The sequence below is a fragment of the Protopterus annectens genome, chromosome 8.part0 (assembly GCF_019279795.1).
Source record: "Protopterus annectens isolate FY-2018-M chromosome 8.part0, PAN1.0, whole genome shotgun sequence".
Lineage (NCBI taxonomy): Eukaryota > Metazoa > Chordata > Ceratodontiformes > Protopteridae > Protopterus > Protopterus annectens.
Window position 1 is genome coordinate 1,571,704,937 of NC_056741.1, and position 26,431 is coordinate 1,571,731,367.

The window sequence follows — 26,431 nt, forward strand, 5'->3', positions numbered from 1 at the left end:
TAGCTTGTTGTCATGCTTTGGACAAATCATAAACCATCATTGCATTTATTTGGATAAAACAGACTTCAGGAGCCACTGTTCATCTTCTCCTGGTTTTATACCTCAAATTAGAATACTTCAAGGCACTATATTCAGGCTACAGAAAGAATTTCTAATTTATTTAATTATCTTTTTTTACAAGTGGTTAATACCAAATCTTTTCAGAAAAATGGTATGCCAGCTTTGTGGTGCTTGCTCAGTACTTTACTACAATACAGTTATACTCTGCAAATGCATCCAGAATAACCTTTAATTTAAATTAGTCATTCATTTACCAGTACATAACAAAAAGTGGGTTTCGCCTACATTTCAGCTAGCAAAGTTTTCACAAATTTTTCAACTTCCTATATGGACTACTATCCAGAAACTTATATGCAAAAGATAGACAAACGTACACTGAAACATCTTGGGGGTATATCTTGCCTATTTTGCAACCATGTTCTTATTTGTCAGAACAGCATAGAAGAGCTATTTGGCCAATGTGGTAAGCATTAACTTGATAACAGCCTGATATTTTATATCCATGGGGGAGACAGAGACAAACTACTCTAAATTAAAGCAGCGGCTTCTTTTCCTTATGAGGTATTAAACTGTTCTGCATACTAATAAAGCATTCATTTGCTTTTGATCTCTGTATACTATGGAACTGCTCATAGATATATGAAACTACTTCCTAACATCTTCAGAAAACATACGACTTGCTTATTGCAATTAGATTAACAGCTCCATGAATTTTAACTTTATTTCGTTTATTAAATTTGTTAACAGGGGAGTTGACTTATACACAGTGGGCCCATTTCAGCCACAGCCTAGGGAAGACAATAAATACAGTAACATGGAATACCAGTACTGGAAAATATTTGAAAATCGACAACTGCAGGTGACATAATAGAATACATATACAAAACTGAGTGCAATTGTTACACACATTTCGGAGGGAAAATAGATTTTAATTGCTGTCTTTGCTTTTAAAAGGCAATGAAGAATCCATTTCAGAATCAACCTCTCATACAGGTCAGATGAACTCTAATGCTGCTACATGCAATAGCTATTCTTACCATAATGGCAATCTCTGACTTTCATTCTCTGACTTATGGTAAAGACTTATTATATGGGTTCTGTAGTCATTTGCCAAGCGTACCACCAACTGTCTTGCAAGAAGTTTGACTGACAAAAGCCTATGCAGATATTAATGTCTTCCTTTACATATATCGAGATGATGTTTGTTTGTCTTTTCGGCTTTTCCCAGTTAGGGGTCGCTACAGTGAAACTCCGGTCCACTAATGATTGGCAGTAGATTTTTTTTTTTTTTTTATGGTGCCAAGTTGCCAGCCCGACGCCCAACCTTCAATGAAGGCACGCCCATTCACACATGTCTTTTGAATGCCACTTAACCGCAGAGAGGGCATGCAGACTCCACACAGAAAGAACTCCAGCCGAGAATCGAACAGAACAACCTCTTGCTGTGAGGCAACAACGCTACCGCTGCACCACAGCGGCTTCCCTTTACATGTATCCAGATGATATTTTAAGAAATCCATGACAGACTTCTTATGATACTAAAGCAGTCCTGAATAAATGTTTTACAGGAATTAGATATTAATAAGTATCACTTCAAAGGTGTGCTTAAGTTAATTTTAAATTTTATATCACACAGGTACATTGTTTAAGGAAGGATTTGTAGCTAAGTAAAGAAGTTTATAGGCAAAGCTTAAGATGGACAGATGTTAACCAAATACCAACCAATTCAGTTGATTTCATAAAGAAAATAAAAGTGCTTCACCATGGTAACCAGCTGCTGGCTTAGCAGTTCCATCATATGCTTGTTCAAGCCTGTCCTAAGTATTTTAAGCCAATAAGCAAGAAAGTAAGTAAATGGAACACATCAGTGCATGAGCCATGTAGCATACGTATGAGATAAACTTATGCATATGTGATAAACTTATTGCATGCGTATTAGATAAACTTCCTGTATTACATGCATATGATAAACTTATAACATGCGTATGAGATAAACGTATGTGTGTGAGATATATTTATATTGTGCATGAATTATTAAAGACACTGTACTGCATTAAAAAAGAACTAATAATTATTCACTTAACATAAGCATTCTATTTTATAATTCTTTTATCAACAAAAATGTAACTATTCTTAGTCTTCAAAATAATCTACATATGAGCTAGCACTTTAGTATCCTTCCTAGATATATTTTTATTATTATTATTATTATTATCATCATTAGCGAAATTTATTAGATGATAGCTTACAGGTGCATTAGATGGATGCAGCATTATGTGCCCTAAAATGGTGTTCTAGTTTCATGGGCTTGGTTCTTACATCCTTTCAGATACTTTTTCATAAATTTAATACCCCTGGAACTGCAGAATTTAGCCTTAATTGGATAGTCTAAAGCATTAAGAGTTTGCTGCCTGAACTGGATTTCTAGCAAGATCCAATGAATATATCCAGCTATGATTCTGACTCTCTATGCATGCATGATATGTTGCTTTAGAAAACATAAGACAATTAGTCCTGCCCCCCCATAGTTCACAGTCACTTCCCCCTCATATAAAACACATTATTTACATCTTGCTTTAACCACATACTGCATTCCCAAATGGAAAAGGATTCTGAAAGGCATCTGACCAACGAGTTACACCAGACAACTGCATAAAAATAAATGTGTAAAATTACCTTCCTCCATACAATAACTGGAAAAGGCTCTCCAGCAGCAGAACAAGGAATCACCAGCTCTCTTCCTGCTTCTTGTCTGTACTCCCAGCCTGGTTGCACCGTAAAATATGGGGGATCCTGCAGGGGAGAAAATACAAGAAACTATGACATAAGTGGAAGACGTCAGTTAGACTGGTGCCATTGTCCTCATTACTGAGTGAAAATACTTTAACCATGTAAACACAGAGCATAATCAGATCGTGGATTTAGTTAAGGAAAGTTCCACTGCACTTTTAGATACTAACATAAAACATGCTAAATAAACTTATGGCTTATTTTATTTTGTAACATTTGACAAAAGTTAAAACAATCCATACCCTGAGATCTTCTGAGGGGTACAACTGTGCTCACAGCAAGTTTTACACACCCCTATCTACGTCTTAATGAATTCTGTTTCTTAGTTAATTAATGAGAGTTGGTTTGAATCATAAACAGAAAAAAATCGCAGCTGTATAGTATCTAAAAAATTCTACTAAATGAAAACATTCAAGTAAATTTGATTTTCAGTTTGCACACGCATGCCTATGTTTGTGTATATGAGTGTGTGTGTGTGTGTGTGTGTGTGGGTGTGTGTATGTATGCGCATGTGTGTGTGTGTGTGTGTGTGTGTGTGTGTGTGTGTGTGTGTGTGTGTGTGTGTGTGTGTGTGTGTGTGTGTGTGTGTGTGTGTGTGTGTGTATGCGTCTGCATATGTGTGTGTGTGTGTGTGTGTGTGTGTGTGTGTGTGTATGTGTGTGTATGTGAGCTTATATACATTAAACAAATAGAACCAAAAAGCCAAACTCGCTTGAAAGAAGGTAAGTTAAAGATACAAAATTATTTAAAATAAATACATTTTATATTATACTACAGCATATATGGTTTCTTCATCCATGATGCATGAAGCTGTTCTTAGAAAAAAAAAGCACTGAGCAGCACTGCACTGGCCAAAATAAAGAAATTGGACAGGAAGTTTAAAGGTTCTGCAGTTAGGATATTGTACTCATAGCTCCTCTCTGGAATAGTTCCCAGATGATCATAGAGGAAGCAATGCAATGAGAGTGAATCGACTTAATAAACTTAAACTCCGAATTGAGTTTTGTCATATTATTTTCCATCAACTCAATTCACAATAGACTCATAATTGGTAGCAAGTTAAAAAAAAACATGTTTTTCATGAGGGCAATGCACCATGTCCATCCATGACATGTGGGCTGTGTCACATGATCCTCATCTACACTTACACTGTATGTGAAGTCGTACAAACATGGAGAAAGTAGAGTTACAGATACAAATTGTACATTCATGTGTGTCATATTGGAGTACAAAAATGTGAGGTGTAAGTAGCAGAATGATGAGTAAAATATAATCCTGTTCAGATCATGCAGTTATTTAAGCATTTATCTAAAAATTTACTCTACTGCGATTATCCTCAGTGGAGAACTGTGCTACATCCAGCGTCATGCCCATCCCCACCCTACAAATATGAAAGGCTTGTGTGGTTGTCTATATAAGGCACCTGCTGGTGTGAACTTTGACTCTAAGTCAATGTTGATGCAACACCCAATCCAATGTACAAAATGGAAGAAAAAGAGGTTGATGCCAATTATAGAAAATATGGTTTTCCAGATAAAAAAAATATTCCATCACCTAGACCTGTACCATTAAAGTGGTTCTTAAAATAATGCACAATGCATTCCAGTGCTATGAAGCTGAAGGGCTGCATTCAGATACAAAGTATAATAGCTTGGCAAAGATACTTTTTATTCAGAAGGAAGTCTCCCAGCCCTCATTAATTATTCATTACTCTGCTTAGCATATTGCACTAAACCACAAAGTTTAGTGCAGCCACCCACATTGTTCAGATATCTGCTGCCCTCAACAACTTGACATTCAGGTGATGTCACTCATATGTCATCACTCTCCAAGATACAGGACATATGTGTACCATATGCATATTATTTCCATAGTATACCAAATATTTTGGCATAGCTCATGCTCAGCACTGCCAACACCCATTTGTTAATCCTTTGGGGTGATAAGCACCTTACAGTGAGGACATACCCTTTTACACTGTGTGAAAAGTGTTTCTTTTTTTTTTTTCAAAACAAGTTTATTGTTTTAACATATAAGAGAAATATCATAACAATTTTATACAAATAATTAAAAATAGGTATTATTATAATATTCAACAAAACAACTAAAGTATTTACAAAGACATCCACTACAATCAGATCAATTAATTAAACTAAAATACTGTGCTATTGAAATTAGAATTTTTTTAACAAATTTTGTAAATTATCCCATACAATAAAATGTGATGTTTTTCTAGTTGTTCTCATTCTAATTGTGCTTATTTCCATATGACACATTATATTCATAACATTTTTAAATTCATTGAACGAAGGAGGTGTATCTGAAATCCAATTTCTAGTTATTATTTTCCTAGCCACTGCTAGGATAGACCATAACAAGGGAAGCTTAATCTTTTTAACACATTGAGGTACAGGTGTGTTGAATAATATTAGAGACTTAGAAATAATGAAATTATCTGTAAAAAGAGCCTGCAAAAATTCATTAATTGACTTCCAGTATTCTTTCAACTTCATACAGTCATAAAACATATGAGCCCAGTCAGCATTAATTTCTACATTACATACTCTCTTACATAGATTATCTTTATTATTAATTTTATTCATCATCAAAGGTGTATAAAAAGATCTATGTAAAAATTTCCATGTATAAAGTCTCCAGACAATGGAAGATGTAGTTCTATAAGCAGATTCCAATATATATTGTTTATCTTGTTGAGTTGGTGGGTCCCCATTAATAGAGGTGAAATAATTCCAGTATGAATCTACATTGTAAAAAGTTTCTTGTCTGATAATTTTATGTATATATGAAAGTTTACCTTTATCAGAAACTTTATGCTGTAAATTTATTATCAAGTAATCAATCAGTTTTGGAATAGATTCTTTAACTGTTATAGACATTAGATCTATTCTATCAATGAGATGTTGTCTAAAGATCTGAACCTCTAACCAGCAAGTTTCTCTTAGATCAAATTCTTGTTTTAAGAAATCTAGATTTTTGACTTTATTATCAGATATCAGCTGATACCAGTACTTTAGATTATTATCTATAGCTAAATGAGCTCCTTCAGAAGTAGATGACATAAGCATACCCTGAGTATAAATTATAGGAAATACAATAAAATTCCATTCCCTATACTTAGGGTGCATGAATATAAAGTTACGATAACTAATAATAATATTTAATGGGTAACAGACCATATGTTTAGGTGTAATAGGTGAAGTACAAAATTCCTTTAGCAACCACAACATGGAGTTATTTATAATCATATTTTTATGTGTTAAGGAGATTTTCATGAAGTGCATACTAATTAGCTCCCAATAATCTTTCCATTTTGCGACATATGACCGATCTATTAATAAAGTAATAACTTTTATAATAGAAGAGATAATATATAAATTAAAGTCTGGAAAAGAAATACCCCTTGAGACCAGCTATTAGTATGTTTCTTTAATGCAATCCTAGGTCTATTAGGTGCCCATAAGAAATTTAACATTAGTGTATTCAGTTTTTGATAGTTATTTTGTAGGTGAAAGTATTATTGATTGTATTAAGTATAAAATCTTGGGGAATATTATCATTTTAATAATTGTAAGTCTCTCCTCCATAGTAAAAAACATATTATTCCAGGTATTAAAAAGATTTTGTATATTAAGAAAACAGGTATTATAGTTATTATATATAATAGATTTAATATCTTTAGATAGTATTATACCTAAATAAGTTATCTGACCTGAGTTGGGTACATATTTAGTAAAATCACTAATGAGAGTATTTTTTCGTGTATATATAGGTAGTATTTTAGTTTGTTCTTCATTGAATATTAAACCAGAAATACTTTTAAAATTCATCATTTTATCAAATAAAGACTGCATAGAAGAATTAGATCCTGCTGATGTAATTAGAACATCATCTGCAAAAGTTGAATTTTGATGTTGTATTTTCTTCTATTTCAAAACCCTCTATGTCAGTACTGTTTCTAATCAAATTAGCCCAAGGCTCCATTACTAAAGTGAATAATAGTGGAGAAAGTGGACATCCTTGCTTTGTACCTTTAAGAATGGGTATTTTTTGTGAAACATATGTTCCTACCTTAATATAAGCCAGCGTTCCTTTGTATAAGTGCTCAATTAAATTTACAAATGCATCAGAGAAATTTGTGCATTTCAGTAAGGTAAACAGATAGTCCCAACTTACTGAATCAAATGCTGAACCTATATCAAGACTAATAAGTGTTAAATCTTTCTTTTTCCTATTTGCAAAATCAATTAATGTTAAAGTTCTTCTTATATTATCAAAAGTATTTCTATTTACAATGAAGCCCGTCTGATCTATGTCTATAATGCCGGGATAATTGTCTTCAATCTATCAGCAAAAATACTCATAAACATTTTATAATCAACATTAAGTAATGAGATGGGCGATATGAAGAACATCTAGTTGGATCTTTATTAGGTTTTAAAATTGGTGAAATAAATGTATATTGCCAAGATGGGGGTTATTAACTCAGTTTGGGCCAGAATAAAACCTTATGTATTAATGAATATGTAGTTTTAGAAAGGATTTTATATATCTCTGGTATAATACCATCATTACCCGGTGCTATATTTGATTGAAGCTTATTTATTTGTGTAATAACTACTGAATATGAAATACTCTTGACCAATAGTTTAATCTGTTGTTTATTATGCTTTCAATACATGTTTGTGGTTATAAACTCCTTTATTTTATCTTTAGGTTCCATGTTAATGTTGTTATGGTTAATCTTGAGAAAGTGATTTCTAAATTAGTTCAGTATTTCTGGTATACTAGAAACATACTTCTATTTGCTTAGAGAAAAGATTTCTTTGATATGGTTTTGTTTATTCAATCTTTTGTTTTATTTTTAAGTCTATGTAAGTATTTGGGGCTTATTGAATAAGACAAAACTTGTATTTCTAAAGTTATTTTAACTTTATGAGTTAAAATTTCTTTGTATTTCTCATTTAGTTTGTTTATTTCTTCAATAACTTTCTTGTCCATAATATTTTCTTTATTATTATGTTTATAAGAGTCTAGTTTACTTTGAATATCTAACAATTCCTTATCCCAAGATTTCCTTTTGTTATTATACCATCTGATACTTTGTCCATATAGATATGATTTTAAGGCATCCCAAACATAGACAATGGAGACTTCAGGAGTATTATTTATGTCTAGAAAATGTTGTACTTCTGAAAGTATATATTCTTTATAGTCTTTTAGCTGAGTTAAGTATGCTGGTATCCTTTTGATCTGAACATTATGAGTATTTTTATCATGAATTCAAAAACAATTGAGTTATGATCAGATATAGGACATGAAATGATTTTGGAATTAATTAAATCTGTTACCATCTGGTTAGAAATAAAGACCCTATCTATTTTTGAATAAGTTTTGTATCTGTTAGAAAAAAGGTGTATGGTAATGATTTTGACTCTATCTGATTATTAATATCATTCAAATGATAATAATTAGCAAAATCATTTAAATGTTTTGCATTAGATGTAATTCTTCTTTTCTTTATAGTGGTAGTATCACTTTCATGTAGTATACAATTAAAATCACCAGCTAAAATAATATCCCCTATAGAGAATGATATGATCTTATCAATATGATGTTTCACTGTATTAATACCAATTCCAGGTATCCAATATACATTAATTAAAGTGTAAGTCTTCCCATTAATTTGTATTGTAACCATACAAAACATTCCTTTGTCATCCTGATAAGACTTAATGGTTTTAGGAATGGGCATACTTTTATTCCATAAAATAGCCACTCCTCTTTTTTTCTGAGTGTGCTCTGAACTAACCAATACTGTATACTTACTAGTGGCTAGTTTATCAATATCTTTTTCAAGAGATGGGTTTCTTGCAGGAAGACTAGATTGGCCTTGTGTAGATTAATGTATCTTATTAGGCTTGCCCTTTTACACGGATTATTCAATCCATTAATGTTTAAAGAAATTCCTTTTAAAGATGTCATTTGGCATTTTTAAAACTCAAGAATCTTATGATCAAAATAACAAATAACAAGATAAATAATGTTACATCTCCTCTTTAGGTGTACCTTTAAATATAGCTGTATTTATTAAATCTCTTATGGGATTTTGTATAGGATTCAATTTTGTTTGTAGTGACAATGAGTGTACAAAATATATTGTGGATGTCAAAACTATATACATATAACAATGAACAAGTGAAAATAATGTAAGGATTAAACCTTGCATCCCGCCTGGAGTTGAAAACTCCAACTTAGAGCAGTATTTACTACTCAAGTTAACCCCATACCCTAAGCAGCAGTACCTCAGCTACCACCTTATCAATTTAATACTAGTTATATTTAACTGAGGTTAACAGTTTTCAATTCAATTATCTATCAAGACAAAACTACACATTTGGTAAAACAGCATCATATAAACTAAAATAAACTTTTTTTTTTTAAAAAACTGTTCATACTATTATATAGATCTATGTAATATATAACACTTGTATTCTAATAGCATTCAAATAATCTTAATGTTAGAAATCAAGAGGAGAGAAAATTATGTTCTAACATTCATTTAAATCAAAAACTTTGGCTAATATGATTCAGACATTACATGCATTAAGATGCATCTATTTCCTGTTATGTGAATTCTATCAACAGCTTCCAAAAAAATCTTGAATTGTTTGTATATGAGCATTTACTTAAACTCATTATTGTCAATAGAGTAAAATATTGTATTCATAAAATTTATTATAAATCATATTGCATAGTTATGCAGATTCTGAAACACCTCGTTATTACCTAAAAAAAAAAAAAGCCATCACACACATAAACACAGACACACACACATACATATACACACACACATATACACACACACACATACCCACACACACACACACACATACATATACACATACACATACATACATACACACACACACACACACACACACCCACACATACACATATATATATATATATATATATATATATATATCTGATCTCATTGAGTTGTGTCTTTATAGAGCACAATCCTACTTGCTGTCCCTAGAATAAATCTGTCTGCTTTATACAAAATAATGCACAGCAAACACATATTAGTAACCAGATTTTACAATCATGCTAACCTACTGCTTTAAAATATATCACATGACATTTCTTCCAGAATAGAGTTATAAGATTATTTATGTTTGTCAATCAGATGAATTAAATGAGTTATAGTAAAGTATATGTTTGGGACACAAGTTTTTAACACAGATTATTATGCTACTGTTAAGTAGATTTTCAAAAACATTTAAATAAATGTTTCATTTTCTATGCCTTCTAAAATAAGATATTTACTTGCTACAAGAAACTACATCATCTAAACTCATCATAACTGACATATTTTATGAATAGAGTATTTTTCCTGAATCTGTGGTGTGTCAGTGTGATAACCTTGTCAATGTTTATACTAACTGCTTTCAGTTTCTCTGTGAAAATTCTGTGAGTGAAGCTTCTGATGAAACTCATGGACACTATGCATGAGACAGCCCACATCCCAGATTGTCTCCCTTAACATTTTGGCGGGAAACTTATTAAAACTTGTGGCAAACATTCATTTTGTCAATAGAGTAAAATATTGTATTCATAGAAATTATTATAAATCATATTAGATAGTTATGCAGATTCTCAGAAAAAAAAACATCACACTCACATACACACACACATACATACACACACACACGCACACACATATATATATATATATATATATATATATGATCTCACTGAGTTGTGTCTTTGTAGAGCATTATCCTACTTGCTGTCCCTAGAATAAATCTGTCTGCTTTATACAAAATAATGCACAGCAAACACATTTCATTTTTTATGCCTTCTAAAATAAGACATTTACTTACTACAAGAAACTACATCATTTAAACTCATTATAACTGACATATTTTATGAAAAGAGTATTTTTCCTGAATCTGTGGTGTGTCAGTGTGATAACCTTGTCAATGTTTATACTAACTGCTTTCAGTTTCTCTGTGAGAATTCTGTGATTTGAAGATTCTGAGGTAACTCAAGGACATTGTGCATAAGACAGCCCACATCCCAAATTGTCTCTCTTAACATTTTGGCGGGAAACGTATTAAAAACTAGTGACAAACATTCATTTAGCAGTGTAAATGCATCTAAACATGACAGAACCTCCACAATGTATTCCACAGATCATCACAGCCTCTATGCAAGTGAAATTAAACTCAAAATTACCAACAAGCAATAAAACTCAGCATTCTTCTCCCAACTCAATTTTCATACAAATCCTATTATTCACTGTGCCCACACAGTCAAAAGCATTTCTATATATTAATAAAGAAAAGAAAAGAGAGTAGAAAATAAAAGGAGTGAGGCAGAAATAAAAAAAATGTAAGAGAAAGCTGTAAGAAATATATACAATGGAATGTTACTTACTGTTTATATTAATAGAGTTAAAAATAAAACATATTATTTACTCTTATTTAGTTCTGATTATTATTAGTTAAAGCATGACAGATTATTTACAAACAAGCATAAGCAGTATAATCAAGAAAGTATAATTAGAAATAGCATTTGAAGAACTTATAAACTTTTACAAGAAATAAATATGTTATTATTCTATTAATGATATTTTCATTACTGTTCTCTCCCTGCCCTCCCCCACCCTTTACCCACTACATAATCTAAATAGAATGTCATTGTTTAAACAAAGAAAATAATAAAAGAAGAAGGAAAAAAAAAGGTAAAGATAAAAAATGTATCAAATTACTAACCTTACTTTTTTCAGAAAGAAAAACAAATCGAGTCACAGCCTGCCATTAAATCCTCAGGCATTTTGACTGGTTATGAAACAAAACATTTCTTTGCACATAGAGAATAACTTTGATAAAATCTTTTCCAAAATATTTGTGGCTTTCTAGAAACGCAGGAACTATATTCAAAAAGATTAATAATGAACTAAAATGATGAGAGAGAAAAAAAACATATAACAAATCATTTGTTTTTTAGTCTCTTCTTCTTCTCTGAAGTCTTCCAGGAAGCTTCAGTTGCCAATCTCTTTAATGAAGAACTAGCCCATTCCATTTCTTCTATTTTATCCAAAATCCTTTTTTCTTTGACAAACAGTAAAGCAGAGTCTAAATCATCGAAGACCTTAGGACCATCAGGAAGGAAGATTTTAAGCTTGGCAGGAAACAGAAGGTATGTTTTAAACTGTGCTTTTTAAGCTCCCTTATTAGTGGCAGAAAAACTTTTCTTTTAGCAATTACCATGGAAGAATAGTCATTGTCAAAACGCACAGTTGTCTCATTAAACTTAACAGGAGCTTTAGCCCAAGCAGATTTAAGAACCATCTCTTTATCAAAAGATGATAGAAATCTAACTATAACTGATCTAGGATAGTTTTTGTTAGAGTTAGTATTAGCTATAGATCTATGTGCTCTTTCGATACCAAAAGAGAATGCTTCTGGTAAATCTAAAGTTTTAGGGAGCCATGTTGTTAAAAAAGAAGTAATATTGTTACCTTCAATATTTTCTGGCAGTCCAAAATCCTAATGTTATTGCGCCTAGATCTATTTTCCAGGTCATCCAGCTTTGTTTGTAAATGTGTATTTTGTTTCAGCAGAAACTCAATGTTGATTTCCTCTTCTTGGATTCTATTTTCCATGTCATTCACAGCTTCTTGTATGCCTGTCATCTGGATCTTCTGTTGTTGCAGGTCCATATGTAACAAGTCTATTTGTTTTGTAGTTTTTTCTATGAAAGTGTCTATTTTAGTATCCATTTTATCCATCTTAGCAGTAAGTTGCTGGACTATAATTATCAGAGACTGAAGTTCTTTCTTGATGCTGGAGTCTTGAGAATTTGTCTTACTGGAACTCATTTCAGACTGATAAACTGACAGGAAAATTTCCAAAGTAATTTCTGACAGGAATATTATTAAGATTTTCTTTCTTTTTTAGATATAGTTCAAGAACTATATAAAACAAACATATTTAGAAAGAAAATTACTTCAAGAATTAATTTTTTAAGAAATTAATTCCTGTCAATGTAATGAAATTGGTGGAGCTGAAGAAATCTGCTGCTATCCTGTGTTCATCCTTGGCCACGCCCCTGAAAAGTGTTTCGTGAATCACAAGTAGCTACTAAGCACAATCAAAACTACACACAGCATCTGGCAGGAATGTGTAACACATTAACATATATACTTTTGTTTACAGTACCAGTGTTATCACAAATGAGTTAACTGAAGGCAGTGTATCATATGCTGGCACATATCAGACTCCAGGTTACCTTAGTGATACCACCAGTGTTAGGGTCTTAAAATTCTTCACTAGTTCATACGTAAATACTACCCAAGGAGTCAAGAAGACCATATAGGAGCCTAGGAAAATAAGTCAATGGATTCCATTCTTGGGTTTGATATACTTCAAATGTGCGTGACATCTTTTCAAAGAGGACTGCACATGACATCCCACAGGTGAATTTATGAAAATCTTTCCAAATGTGAAGGCTGACCTTGAAGGTGGTTGGATGACATTTTGTTTGACATGTAGGGTATACTTGTTTCAAAGGTGGGGGAAGAACCTGTCCTTTCAGTTTCTCATATTTATTTGCTGATGGACATCAAGGTCTTATTGTGGACATTTGAGAAGCCATTAGCTTTATAAAGGTTAAAGAGATCAAATAGGGCAAGGCCTTTTATGGCATAAAAGGTTAAGCACAGGTTATACAAAGCAGTCTGTAGGAGACTGAGTACATAAAGAGGTTAAACAGTCTTTCTTGGTTACTGAGAGACTGATGTTGTTTGGGTCTCTCATGTTGGTCAAGATGGTTAGAGGCATGCTTAAGGAGGCATTATATTGAATGATGGTTCTGATACAAGATGAGGAGAGAGGGATTATGACTGGTTTTGATTGAGGGGAAATGATTCTGGAAATTATTTGATTTGAGTAGAATGATTTGTCAACTATGGTGGACATATGCTTGCCAAGTAATAGTAAGTTGTTTGTGTAGGCACTCAGGTCTCTGATAAATGTGCTGTTTTTGAAGGAGTACGTCATTGATGTGGCATGAGCACAGGAATTTCTGTTTCCCAAATAAACCGCCATTTAGTAGCAGCTGGTTTCAGTTTGTGGATGGAACTCATGGCAGTGACATAGTGAAGCCACAGATGGAGTAACTGAGGGACCACACAAAAGATGACAAGTGTTGTCACTTTGCAATCAACAGCAAATAGAGATGTCATAAACATAGCTGCTGAAAATGACAGAACCCAAAACTGCACCCTGGAGGGCACTATTAATGACATGCTTACATTCATAAGAAGCACCTTTCTGGTAGGCAGCTGATTATCCAGTGGACAGAATAAAACTTTGTGTTAAACTGTGTTCATTTATCAATAATGCCAGAATGAGGGGTTGCACAAAAAGTTTTGACCAAGTCAGCAGAAATTGTGTGTATGGAATGGCTATTGATCATGACTTCAGTGTCCCTTTCAAAGAAGTTTAACAGGTTTAGGAGAGAGAATCAGACTTTGTTAAAGCCAAACTGATAGATTCTAGGATCAGGAGATTACTAATGTCTAAGTTAATGAATTCAAATATGATACACTCCAGAATGTTATATATAATACTTATGATGCTATCAGTGGTAGGGTCACCCACTTCAGAAGCATATCTTGTAGAATGTCTGACATTAGCAAGTATTAATACCCACAGGATGTATGTGATTGTGTAAATAACACCTGCCCAGAGGTATTCTGAGGCCCGACATCGCAGGTGATGATCGATTCTCTCTCAGATACACACTTCAGCTTTCATGCACGCAAGCATGCATACACTCACACATGTAGGCAGAAACATAAACATACACATACATACATACACACACACACACACACACACACACACACACACACACACACACACACACACACACACACACACACACACCCACACACACACATACGCACACACGCGCACACACGCACACATTCACACATAAACACACACACACACACACACACACACACACACACACACTTTTCTATGTCTTTTAATTACGTGTTTATTTTAATTTTACACTCACTAAACAGCAAAAGCACTACTTAGCAAGTGTAAAATAATGGCAGCCATTTGCTTTCTTACAGGCTGAGTTCCATAGCAGATTAATCTGCTGCTGTGAAGCACTGGACTAATTTTTCAGCAGGCATTACCTGTACAATAACACCCTGCTGAATAACATTTGTTCTTTAATTAGAGTGGTGATGTACAGGTCACCCATTCTCTGAGAAAAGCTAAGGACTGGTACAGAAAGCTATATTTGTTGCTAATAAGATGACATCCTCTTGCTTTATTGGGACTCACTGCTGTATTATTGTTGGTTCTGTGTAGGAGTGACAGGACTTGACTGAAGGTAATTTTGGGGGAGCTGATTTCTAGAATGATTGATTTGATCTAGATGATTTCTAGAGTATGTGGGGACAACACGCTGTGTAAGTGGTGGGAACAGAAGCTAAATTTATCTACTAAGATGTTGGCTATTGACTCGTGATCAGAGTATGTGGTACTGTCACAATTTGCTGAGTATTACTTCTAATTTTCCTAACACATCTGAAGAAGATGTTATGGTTGTCTTCAGTGGTGGAAGCAACCCTAATTTTGCATTCAGTCTTGTACTTTTTAATGATCTATTTGTCATTCTTACTAACCTGTCTCAGGGCTTTTTGTGGTTAACAGATGGAACCTTATTATATACAGTAAGCAGTTTTTTTTTCCGTTTTGGTTCAGTTAGTTAATAAGAGTTTCATCATAAGGGTCTGTTCTCAATTTTCCCACTGTATATGGAGTACACAGAGCTTTCTCAATAAAGATGCTTTAAATATGAGCAAAAGTTTGAGGTAAAAGTGGCAGTTGTGGCAACGGGGTCAAACGAGAGCAGGGTTATTTACAAACTTCTCAGTGTTGCCTGTGGACACTAATAGGTTTGCTCTGAAGACATCTCTATAGACTGTGAGATTTGTAAAAGTGGTGCTGCAGGTTTGTGGTCAGACTTAATTAGGTAGGGAATGCAAGATGGGGTGTAGTTGTGTACTATATTGATGAAGACAACGGAAAGAACATGAGACCCTCTAGTGGGAAGGATAACAATTTGTTCAAGGCAACCAGAATAGACAATGTAGGAAAGACTGAGCACATTTATTACTAGTGCTGTTGGATTGCCGTTTGAAGATTGGGTAGCTAGATTCACTGACTATAATGGTGTTACAGTGGATAGAAATCTCATCTAGTAGACTGGGATTATTTTCATGAGTGGTGTGGACAAGGAAAGAATATGTGGCAATGTTATGTTATTAATAATGATGTGTCAGTTTATTAAGGACAATTTGAACCTCTCTAAGTTTTATATTGTGGTTGGGGGATTTGCCTTGAGATACTGTAATTCCAGATGAATATCAGCAGTTCTCCCTGGTTTCCAATGGATCTGAAGGGGTTACAACTTTAAACCCCGATATAAACTGAGTGCTTTTAATACAGTGCAACTGAATTTCAGTAACTATGCAGTAGAGAATGTGCTCTAAGTCATGGAGGCTACAAGTTTAGGAGTGTTTTTCTTCAGACTACTAAAATTAGTAGTGCACTTTAATATAGCCTAAATTAGAATTTTTATGTTTGGATGTCCAGGATATCAAATCTGACAAAAAAAGGAACTATGTGGGATAACGAATGATATAACTGATATGCAACAGCCATAGAAAAAGTGTAAGCCACTGTTTTCTTGATAGAAACTGGATCCCGTACAGTGACATAAATTATCGAGTCAGCTGTTAAACTATTTTGTATTGGAATTGAGGCATCATTCTTGGAAATAACAGAATGTTGATAAACATTAGTGTTTTCGCTTCCTTGGTTGAGTGCATAGCAAACTAACATATTTTTGCATCTTCCTGTTTATGGAGCACCACAAATCTTGGCATTGGAGGATTAGCTTACTCTCACCTTATTCATGTCTATCCTAGTGACGGTGGAGTCAGTGAGCCCAGCTCTAGAATCACCAACAACTAAAATATTATCATGGCTTGCAGCAAATTTTGCTGACCTTAAGGGTTTAAGTTCACAGCCATGGTGACTCTTGGAGACAGTATGCTTAAGTTTTGGAAGTGTTTGTATATTTGCTGCATGTAGTAGGACAAAGTGGGTGGACTCTCATGGCATGATGCCTAGTAAGCTTAGGTGAAGATTTAGAGATTTTCTAATCACTTCAACATGAGGTAGGGTAGTGTTGGTTTATTGTTCAGGGTTATGCACAGAGCTTACCACCTGCAGTGTTATGTGAGAGATCAGCTTCCATCCTAAATAAATTCATACATCTCTGACATACCAGATCAGTGCTGGGAATCAGTAACTGGTTCTTGGTAAACAGAAAACATCTGCTACACTGTCTCAAGTGCAAGCAGATTGACCAAAGAAGGGGTGAGAGCAGACCAAGATCCAATGTGGGTAGAGACAGGTGATAAACAAGTAAAAAAAATGGACTGGATGCAAACAAGCTAGGTTAGAATACTAGCTGGCACAAAAAACTGCTGTTTCAGTTAGTAACAGGCATAAGGTTAATCAGCTAAAGGGAGTAAAAGGTTTCTGCTGATGATAGTTAAAACATTTAGTTAAAGAGAGTGCTAATTTTCTGCAGGTACAGTATTGTAACTTAAATTTAATTGTGTGACAAGCCGTATTGGGCTACAACAAAGACCTGCCCACTATAACCTCCATTGCTGGTATGATGTATAACAATGTGCTATCAAGTATAACGTCCATTAAGGTGCAATGAAAGGTAGCATACTAACAGGATATCGGTAACCATGGCGCAGTGGCAAAGACAGTACATCTGTAAGGTGAAGTACAATGTTCTTGTGATACCATTTACTAAAAGTGCAAGGTAACTAGTGGTAGTTAATCCAGAAAGATAGTAATGCTAATATCAACAACTAATAGCAGTGCAGAAATGTAATAAAGTTTAAGGGAAAAGTATTAATTGAATCGAAATCCCAGAATTAAAATACCAAATGGCAACAAATGGAAATACAAAAACATTCACCAAATTAGTCAAATAGCAACAAATGGCAAGCTGAAATTATGCAATAACAGACAGACATCAGAATACGATAAAGTAATAAAAGAAAGAGTGGAGTGCTTACTGTTACTGCACACGCTTATCTTGGATTTAAGGTAAAAAAAACAGAAAGCTTACTTTTTGTTCGAAGAGACTTGCAGCAGCAAATTAAGCAGCGTGATACTCTATCACCCTTCAGACAGGACTCACCATGAGCTTGACTGGCCTAACATACCTAAAGAAAGGAGGCATAGCCTAAGGGTGGCTAAATTATGGTGCAATTGTTCATAGCTTTTCTGGGGGGGGGGGGGGATTGGCACTTCCTTGCCTTTCTCATGAGCCTTCCAGCTTGTATTTTCATATTATGTCCTGTTTGTTCTCATACATCCATTTTTTTCTTATAAGTTTTATTCACTTCAACTGTGTGAATTCATCTGAGGTGTTTAAAATATGCTGCCTCTACCCCATAGCTCTTATCTAGTCTCTTTGTAGTACCTCTGGTAAAAAAACATATGCAATTCTTTCCTCCTCTGAATTGCCTGTTCACTGGCTATGTCCTTGCAGAGATGTGATCTGCAATGGTATACTCTGTGATCTACATGATATCTTAACAACAGTCTATTAACATGGATAACAACCGTTTTCTTCTCTTATTGATTATGATGTTTAATCTTCAGCATATTTACTGTTTCCTCAGTGAATAGCTGGGCTGATCCAATTGTATTATTACACAAACGTGCTTCGAAGCACATCACAATTAGTTTACAATGCAGATGCAAGCTTTTCTTACTGTTTTGACAAACTGCTATCTTACCTTTAGATCATGTAATGGGACTATCCAAGGTCACTTTCCACTTGTGTTATTCTTGTCTAATTGTGCATTCCTTTGCCAGACTTCTGCTACTCAAATGCATTAGTCTGTACTCACTTAATGTTACCATATTTTTTACCATATGGTTCAAGTCCCATCATGCCTTTCTTTCTTTCTGTGTTTACTTGTTCGATGCTAGGCTATAGGAGAAGATTTAGAGGTAGCCAGCTGCTTTTAGGATGATGGTAAAGGTCCAGATGTTATGTTCCCAGAATCTTCATAAAACAGTCATGTGTATTGGAAACACCCTGATAAAGATGTTCAGTTCAATAGATCAATTGGCTAGTGAAGAAGTGCCTGAGGACTGGGGAACAGCAAGTGTGGGACCCTTGTACTGGAGCAAGGGGGAGGGGGAGAAAAGATGCAGGGAACCGCAGGCCTGCTACCTTAACAATAGTGGCATAGAAAGTCACAGAAATAATTTTGATGGAAGGTCTGTAGCCTTTCTAGAGGAAAGCAGTCTGCATGTCAGCAACCAGAATTGCTTCATGTACAGAAAAAGCCATCAGTCAAGTCTGATCCACTTTTGTTATAATGCAACAGGTGTAAATGACAGGGGGGTATAGGTAGATGCCTTTGACTCTGCCCCACACAGGATGGTGATATGAGAGTTAAAGGGGTTAGGGGTAGGACCAAGTCTAAGGAAATGGATAACTACATGAATGAATGGCTAGGCATAGAGGGTTGTGGTGAGGAAGATAATGTCAGGACTTAGGGAACTGATTTATCGAGTACTGCAAGGGTCTGTCTCAGGTCCAATACTCTTTAGTTTGTTTGTCATAGACATATTAATGGGAATACAGAACAGGATCAACCTCTTTGCTGATAACACATTCATATACCACAGTGGATATTGGGAGGAAGCATTGGTGACGTAAAGGGTTAACAAGTGGATAGAAATATATCATTTAAGGCTCAGTACAAACAAATGCAAACTTCTGCATTTCTGTCACAACAACGTTGATGTGAAGTATCAGGTGAGAGAGTGGTAACTGTTAGCAAAAGGACAAAAAAATGCTCCAGGAGTCATGATCACACCTGGAATGGACTACCAGAAGAGTGAGACAACAGTGGCAACAACAAACAGAATGCTGAGGTGCCTCCTAAGTGTTAGAATCCAGAATGAAAGAGGTAATGTTTCCCTTCTACTGGTTTTTAGTCAGAGCATACCCAAAGAACTGTATGCAGTTCTGCACATCATATAAGGAACATTATTTGCGATAGTTCAACTATGCAACTATTGATTAGTCAGTCCAAGCTGTGATGTATGAACATGTAGTTTTAGATTTTGTAAAATACTGGAAGCAGGTTGCAATGTAGTTTCACAAGGTACAAAAGTACATACTAAGCTAGCTGCACTTGGAGGCCATTTTAAGCCTAACCAATTTCTCCTTTTATGCTTGAATTAACCTGCTCTAAGGGCGGCTGCAGTGGTGCAGCGGTTAGCGTTTCTGCCTCACAGCAAGAGGTTTGATCCTCGGCTGGGGTGCCTTCTGTGCAGAGTCTGCATGTCCTCCCTATGGCCACGTGGGTTTCCTCCGGGTGCTCCAGTTTCCTCCCACATCCCAAAGACATGCTGTAGGTGGATTGGACACTCTAAATTGGCCTTAGGAGTGAGTGCATGTGTGTGCCTTCTGTGGAAGGTTGGGCGCCGGGCAGGCAACTTAACAGCGTAAAAACTTCACTGCCAATCATGAGCAGACAGGTGATCTGCTGTGGTGACCCCTAACCGGGAAAAGCCAAAAGAAGAAAAAGAAGATGCTTGAATTAACCTGCTCCATATCTCTATCCATTTTCTGTTTCCCACCCATTGATCCAATTAGTGCTTGAATATGGACATGAGTATACTTTGTTTAATGTGGGTGAGGAGTCTGTTCCATAGCACTGTTATTCTCTGCAAAATATACCTGGCCTTCAAACCATTCTGTTGATGTGGCAGAATAGGTTTAGATCCCAAGATCAGGTATTTCTGATGCTATTTTACTTTCTTATGTGCTGGGTTGGAGGATGCCTTGTGTGCCATACACAAGTCACCTCTTAGCAGTACTGCAAGGTTCTCAGTATACTGACAGAGCTTTGAGTCCATGTAGGACATACTGTTTAGGCCTTGCATCCTTTTAGTAAGGTATCTCTGTAGGCATTCCAGTTGCTGCATGTGTCTGGACAGATACATGCCAAAGGGGGCATTATACTTAATGACTGGTCTAATGACGGCTGAGTAAAAGGGGTCAATGACATCCCTAGTTCTAGACACAATTCCTTTGTTTGCCAGCTGTGTAGTACAGAAGGACTTTTCTTCAATAATGGACACGTTGGTCAAATTTTCCCTAAATGTGAACAAGTACCTTTTCATTCACTATACCTCCTAACAGTCCCTTTTCACTTACTTCCTTACTGGTAGCTAATTCTCTTCACTGACCTTCTCTCTAAATATACAATAAGCCTGTTTTTCCGCTCACTTCATATTGCAATTCCTGTTTGTATTAGACTAACATACTTGTAGTTTCTCTACAGACTGTCTAAAATTTCTATAAATATTAAATGATTGTCATATAACTTGTATTGATTCTTAATCAATGTTTTTATATTATCACTAATTTGCCATAATTATTTAAACTGCAAATGGTTTTATTTTATTTTTGAAGAATATAAAGTTAACGTTCTTAAAATGTTTTGTAATAATTTGGAGCTTTTCTCCCCAGGCCTGAAAATAGGCTTCTACTCAGTCAGATTTTCCCAGTAATCAAATGTCAATAAATGAATAAATAACTGAGTTAGGTCAATGTCCACATAAGTTCCCAAATCCTGAACAACTAGCTCAACTCTTGAGGCATATTGTCAATGTGGTAGTCTCCTGAGGTACAGGACATCCAAAAAGATACAATAAAGCATTTTCTGGCATTCAGTTTCAGTCCATGATTTTTGCCCAGTTATTTATTTGGATAACCCTTCCTACAGGATGGCTAACTCATTTGGAGATTGAATGACTGCTCCTAGCTTACAGTTATTTGCCAAAGATTTTGGTGACTTTTATTTTACTTCAGAAGAGCAGATGCCAAACAAGAGAGGTCCCAGCAGGGAACACTAGGGAACTCCACATGTGAATTGACTCTTTCTGGAGGTAACTTCCTCTACTTTGATTTCCTGCCGCCTATCTAGGAGCCAGCTGTCAACATTAGCTCAAAATATCTTTGATTTAATGTTCACCATACAGAATCTTTACAAGACAGCACAGAGTTGTCTGTAGATAATTAGGATTATGAGATTTTAAATTTCTAAACACAGTAAATGATGCTGTGAGGAATACAGGAACTTCGTAAGAGCCAGTTACATAAATATTAAGAAGGAAATACGATGCTAGAATTGGAATCTACCATTCTCTAATACTCTGATGGTAAAATGGGCACTTTATAAATCTAAAAATAGATACAGGCCTTTTTTTCCCTAAGTGACAAAATAACCACACTAATAAACTCTGTAACAGAAGAAAACTCTCTGCATGTAGATACTAAAATAATTTTCCTCAAAGGCTAATCAAAATAAATGTTCACAGTACTAGCCGTAATAAGGGTATTAAGATGACAAAAAGTAATTGAGTATCAGTAGGCAGTAGACACAGGGAATGATAATAAGGCATTTTATGGCTATGCTCTGCCAAAGAAATCCATTATTCTTTGATAATCGGATTTTTATTAATACCTTTATTACAGATGAAATTAGAAACATTTACCATGTCTTTAAGGTTAACATGGGTTTAACTAGTACTTCATTTTTTTGTTTTCTTTTTAAGAAAGTCTGTCCATCCTTTTCAAAGTCAGAAATCATCCACAAACTTTGTAAAGTTAAAAAGGTACCAGTATGGGTGTCAGCAGAATTCCAGGACAACTTATATTTTCTGCAAAAGAGGATTTACCAGAAAACAGGTGCTAATTATGACTTATTCAGAACATTCTCCTTTGTTTCCCTTTCTTGGAAAAAAAACATCTGAAATAATCTCTAATTGCTAAAAGGTGAGCTATTGAGCCTGTCCTGCTAATTATGCAAGTAATAATGCATGGCCGGAGGTGTGTTATTGGGGAATTAATGTCTGTTCAGCAGTGTTGTGAGGTCCCTTGTTGCAGATATTATTGCCCTTAGATAATGGGCTGTCTGTTATTTTTTTATTATTATGCACTTTTTTAAAAATATATTTGATATAAAATAGTTCCTCCTCCAAATATTTAAATTTTACTACAGGTTTAGTCTTCCTTGCGGAGGTATTCCTGATTCTATGCATCTATATAAGTGCTTGTATAGTACTTTGGTGTAGATTTGGACAGTGGTGCCAGATCCAACAGAGGGAAAGGGGGTTGTGAAGCTGTTTATACCATTCCTCAGGAGGTTGTAATCAGGTTTGTAGAAGTTTTTTTGTTTGACCCTAGCTAGAGGGGAGTCAGGGGAGATGCTGACTTTGAAAGTGACTACTTTATGGTTGGATCTTGCCTTCCAGTGACAGTGAACCATCCACAGAGTGAAAACCATACTAGGCTTTTACTCTGTAGACCATTACAAGTCTACAATGTGTCGATGGACTGAGTTTTGACCCTTTGTAATCGATGTAGTGAATGCTGATGTAGTGGCTCTGTGATGTAGTGAGATATATCTACATACAATTAAAAATGTTAATAGTTAACAATGCCAACAGTGTGACCTGCAGTATTAAATTGTCTGTAGTTCAGAATATAGACAGAGATAAATGAGTTGGATGGGAGTATGTTTGTGTGACACTTGGCAGTTTAGGGTTAGAGTAAAAATTAGGTAAGGGAATATAATTTGCATTGTGCATGTTTTTTTGTTGCACATTTATGATTCACAGCCTGTTTTGTGTAGTGGTAGTGTTACAGAAAGGGTTTTCTAAGGTAAGGGTTAGGATTTAATGATTCATAGGTTCATAGGTAGGTACTAGGCTATCGGCCCTGGGGCCTATATAAGTCTAGCCAAAAAATTCCCTGGCTTTCGCCACCCAAGAAAGTTATTTTCCTGTGCCCCTGTCTAGCAGAGCCACAGAAGTGATCCCTGGGGTGATTTTCCTATTTCCCATCCAATTGTTGAGATTTTTCTTAAAGAGGGCTAATGAGGAGTTTGCTTGACATGAACGGGTAGTCTGTTCCAGAGCATGGGAAGTCTCTGAGACAGGAATCTATCCCTCCAACATCTTCTGTTTATTGTGGTGGCAAGGTTTAGGTCCCTGGAGCATGTGGCTCAGAGGGATTGGGATTTCTTTAAGTATAGCATGTCCAACAGATCTGGGTTTGGCATGGCTTTGTATGTTAGGCAGAAGTCACCTCTGAGTAGGCGATAAGCAATGGAGTAGAGCTGGAGTTTTTTGAGATGATCTGGGTATGGCATCTGTTTGAGGCCAGTAATCCTCTTAGTGAGGTATTTCTGTGGCCTTTCTAGTTGTTGTAGATGTCTTGCAAGGTACATGTCAAATGGGGTGTTGTACTCTATAATGGGTCTGATGAGGGATGAGTAGAGAGGAACAATGACCTCTTTTTTTTCTGGATGTAAACCCCTTTGTGATGAGGTGTGCCATGTAGAAGGATTTCCTGACTATGGTTGCGATGTGATTATCAAAGGAGAGACTACTGTCCACCGGTGTCTCAAGGTCTTTTATCACACTTTCAGTGTTTAGTAGGCTACTGCCTATGTGGTAGTTCATAGCTACAATGTTTTTCTTAAAGGGGATGACAATGCACTTCTTGGCATTGAGCTTGAGGCCATGCCTTTGACACCAAGCATCAGTCTCAGTGAGGCCCCTTTGTAGAATGTCCACATCATTAGGCAATTCTGTTTGCAGTTGTCTGCGAACTTCATTAGCCAAAGACCTACTGTATTAGCTTGGACTTCTGAGAAGTAGATGCCAAAGAGGAGAGGATCCAGAATCGAGCCCTATGGTACTCCACTTCTCACTGGTCTGAAGTTGGATTTGGAGTCGGCTACTTTCACTGTGTGGGTTCTGTCAGTGAGCCAGTTGGCCACCCATCTTGTGACATAGGGATTTATGCCCAGTCTACTGAATTTATCTATAATTCCAGAGTAGGGGGTGGTGTCAAAAGCCTTGTCGAGGTCAAGATAGGCTGTGTGCATCACCTTACTCTCATCCACGGCTCTGGTGACTGCTTCGAAGAAGTCAATCAGGTTTAGGAGGCATGCCCTACCTTTTACAAACCCAAACTGAGTGAGGTCCAGAGTTTGGAGGTTACCTATGTCCTTGTTTATAAGCTTCAAGATGATATGTTCCATGGCCTTGCAGACCAGGCTCATCAGGCTAATGGGGCGGTAGTTCCCGGGGTCCGTGGTGGCGCCCCCTTTGTGGAGTGGGATAACCATCGCTGTGCATCATTCAGTAGGCACAAAGCCTGAAGTGAGGCTATGATATAACATAGTACTTAGTTGGGGTGCCAGTCCATGCAGAATGCAGCCTGGGATGTTGTCTGGTCCCATGGATGTTGTGTTCTTGGCTTTGGAGAGTGCAGTCTTTACTTGTGCAGCCGTGATTACAGGGGCTTTGCATTCTTCCAGTATAGTGATGGGCCCTTTGGGGGGGGGGTGAAGTTTGCACTGAACCTATTTCCCAGGATGTTGGCAATATCAGTTGGTTCTGTATATCTAGTGCCATTGTGCTGTAGCTCTGAGCATATCTGAGTGCCATTATTGGGATTCTTGACATAGCTGTAGAATGCTTTGTGGTTGTCTTTAGAATCAGTGGTGATTTTATTTTAGTAATTAGCTTTGGAGGATTTTATGAGGGATCTCAGCTTCTTACTGAGGCTAACCAGGGAGTTCTTGCAATCGGGATTTTACTCTTTTTTGCAACAGCTTTTTCCTTCTGTTGTAGAGTTTGTTTATGGCAGGGGACCCACCAGATTGGCTTCCTTTTTTTGGAGGATAGTGTCTTGGTTCTGTTGCGGATGGCATGATCCATGCACTCGTGTATATGCTTATACAGTGCATTTGTATAGGATTCAGCAGTCGTACCTCTGTTTTCTGTCTGTATGGGTGTCATGAAGCTTGCCACTTCTGTCTTAAGAAGCATGAAGTTGGCTTTGCAGAAGTTTTTTATAGTGGTTTCTTAATTGGGGGGTGGGGGAGGGATATTGATGTCTAGGGTGATTAGCTTGTGGTCAGAACTGACCAGCGAGGAGTTGACCTCTGGCTTAGAACATCGGTTGCCCATATTAGTAATGACCAGGTCCACGATACTGATGTCCCTGGTGGGAGTATGAACAAGCTGATCCAGGGAGTTGAAATTTATGAATTCCAGAGAGCATTGAGCAAATGAGTTACTACATGAGTAGTTTTCCCAGTTGATGGTGGAGTAGTTGAAATTGCCCATTATTAGGGTACTGAGCTCTATCTTAATATTACACAGTATATCAAGAAACGTGGAGTGGGCATCCTGGGGCATGGCGGGGGGTCTGTAATAAGCTACGACATGGATTGCAGTCTTGCCTAGTGTTAATTGCACTTGGATAATTTCAGATGCATTATGCTGAGCAACTAGCATGGAGGTGTGGATATCCTTAATGA

At 35.9% G+C, this 26,431-nt stretch overlaps 1 protein-coding gene across 1 annotated transcript in view; it reads right to left on the reverse strand.

The window, feature by feature from the left end:
* The window catches only part of IGSF9B (immunoglobulin superfamily member 9B), a 3,189,659-nt gene that overhangs the window by 1,305,699 nt on the left and 1,857,529 nt on the right, over positions 1 to 26,431 (reverse strand). Inside the window, exon 10 of the mRNA XM_044081131.1 lies at positions 2,737 to 2,853. Within this exon, the coding sequence (XP_043937066.1) occupies positions 2,737 to 2,853 (117 nt within the window). The remainder of the gene's footprint in view (positions 1 to 2,736; positions 2,854 to 26,431) is intronic.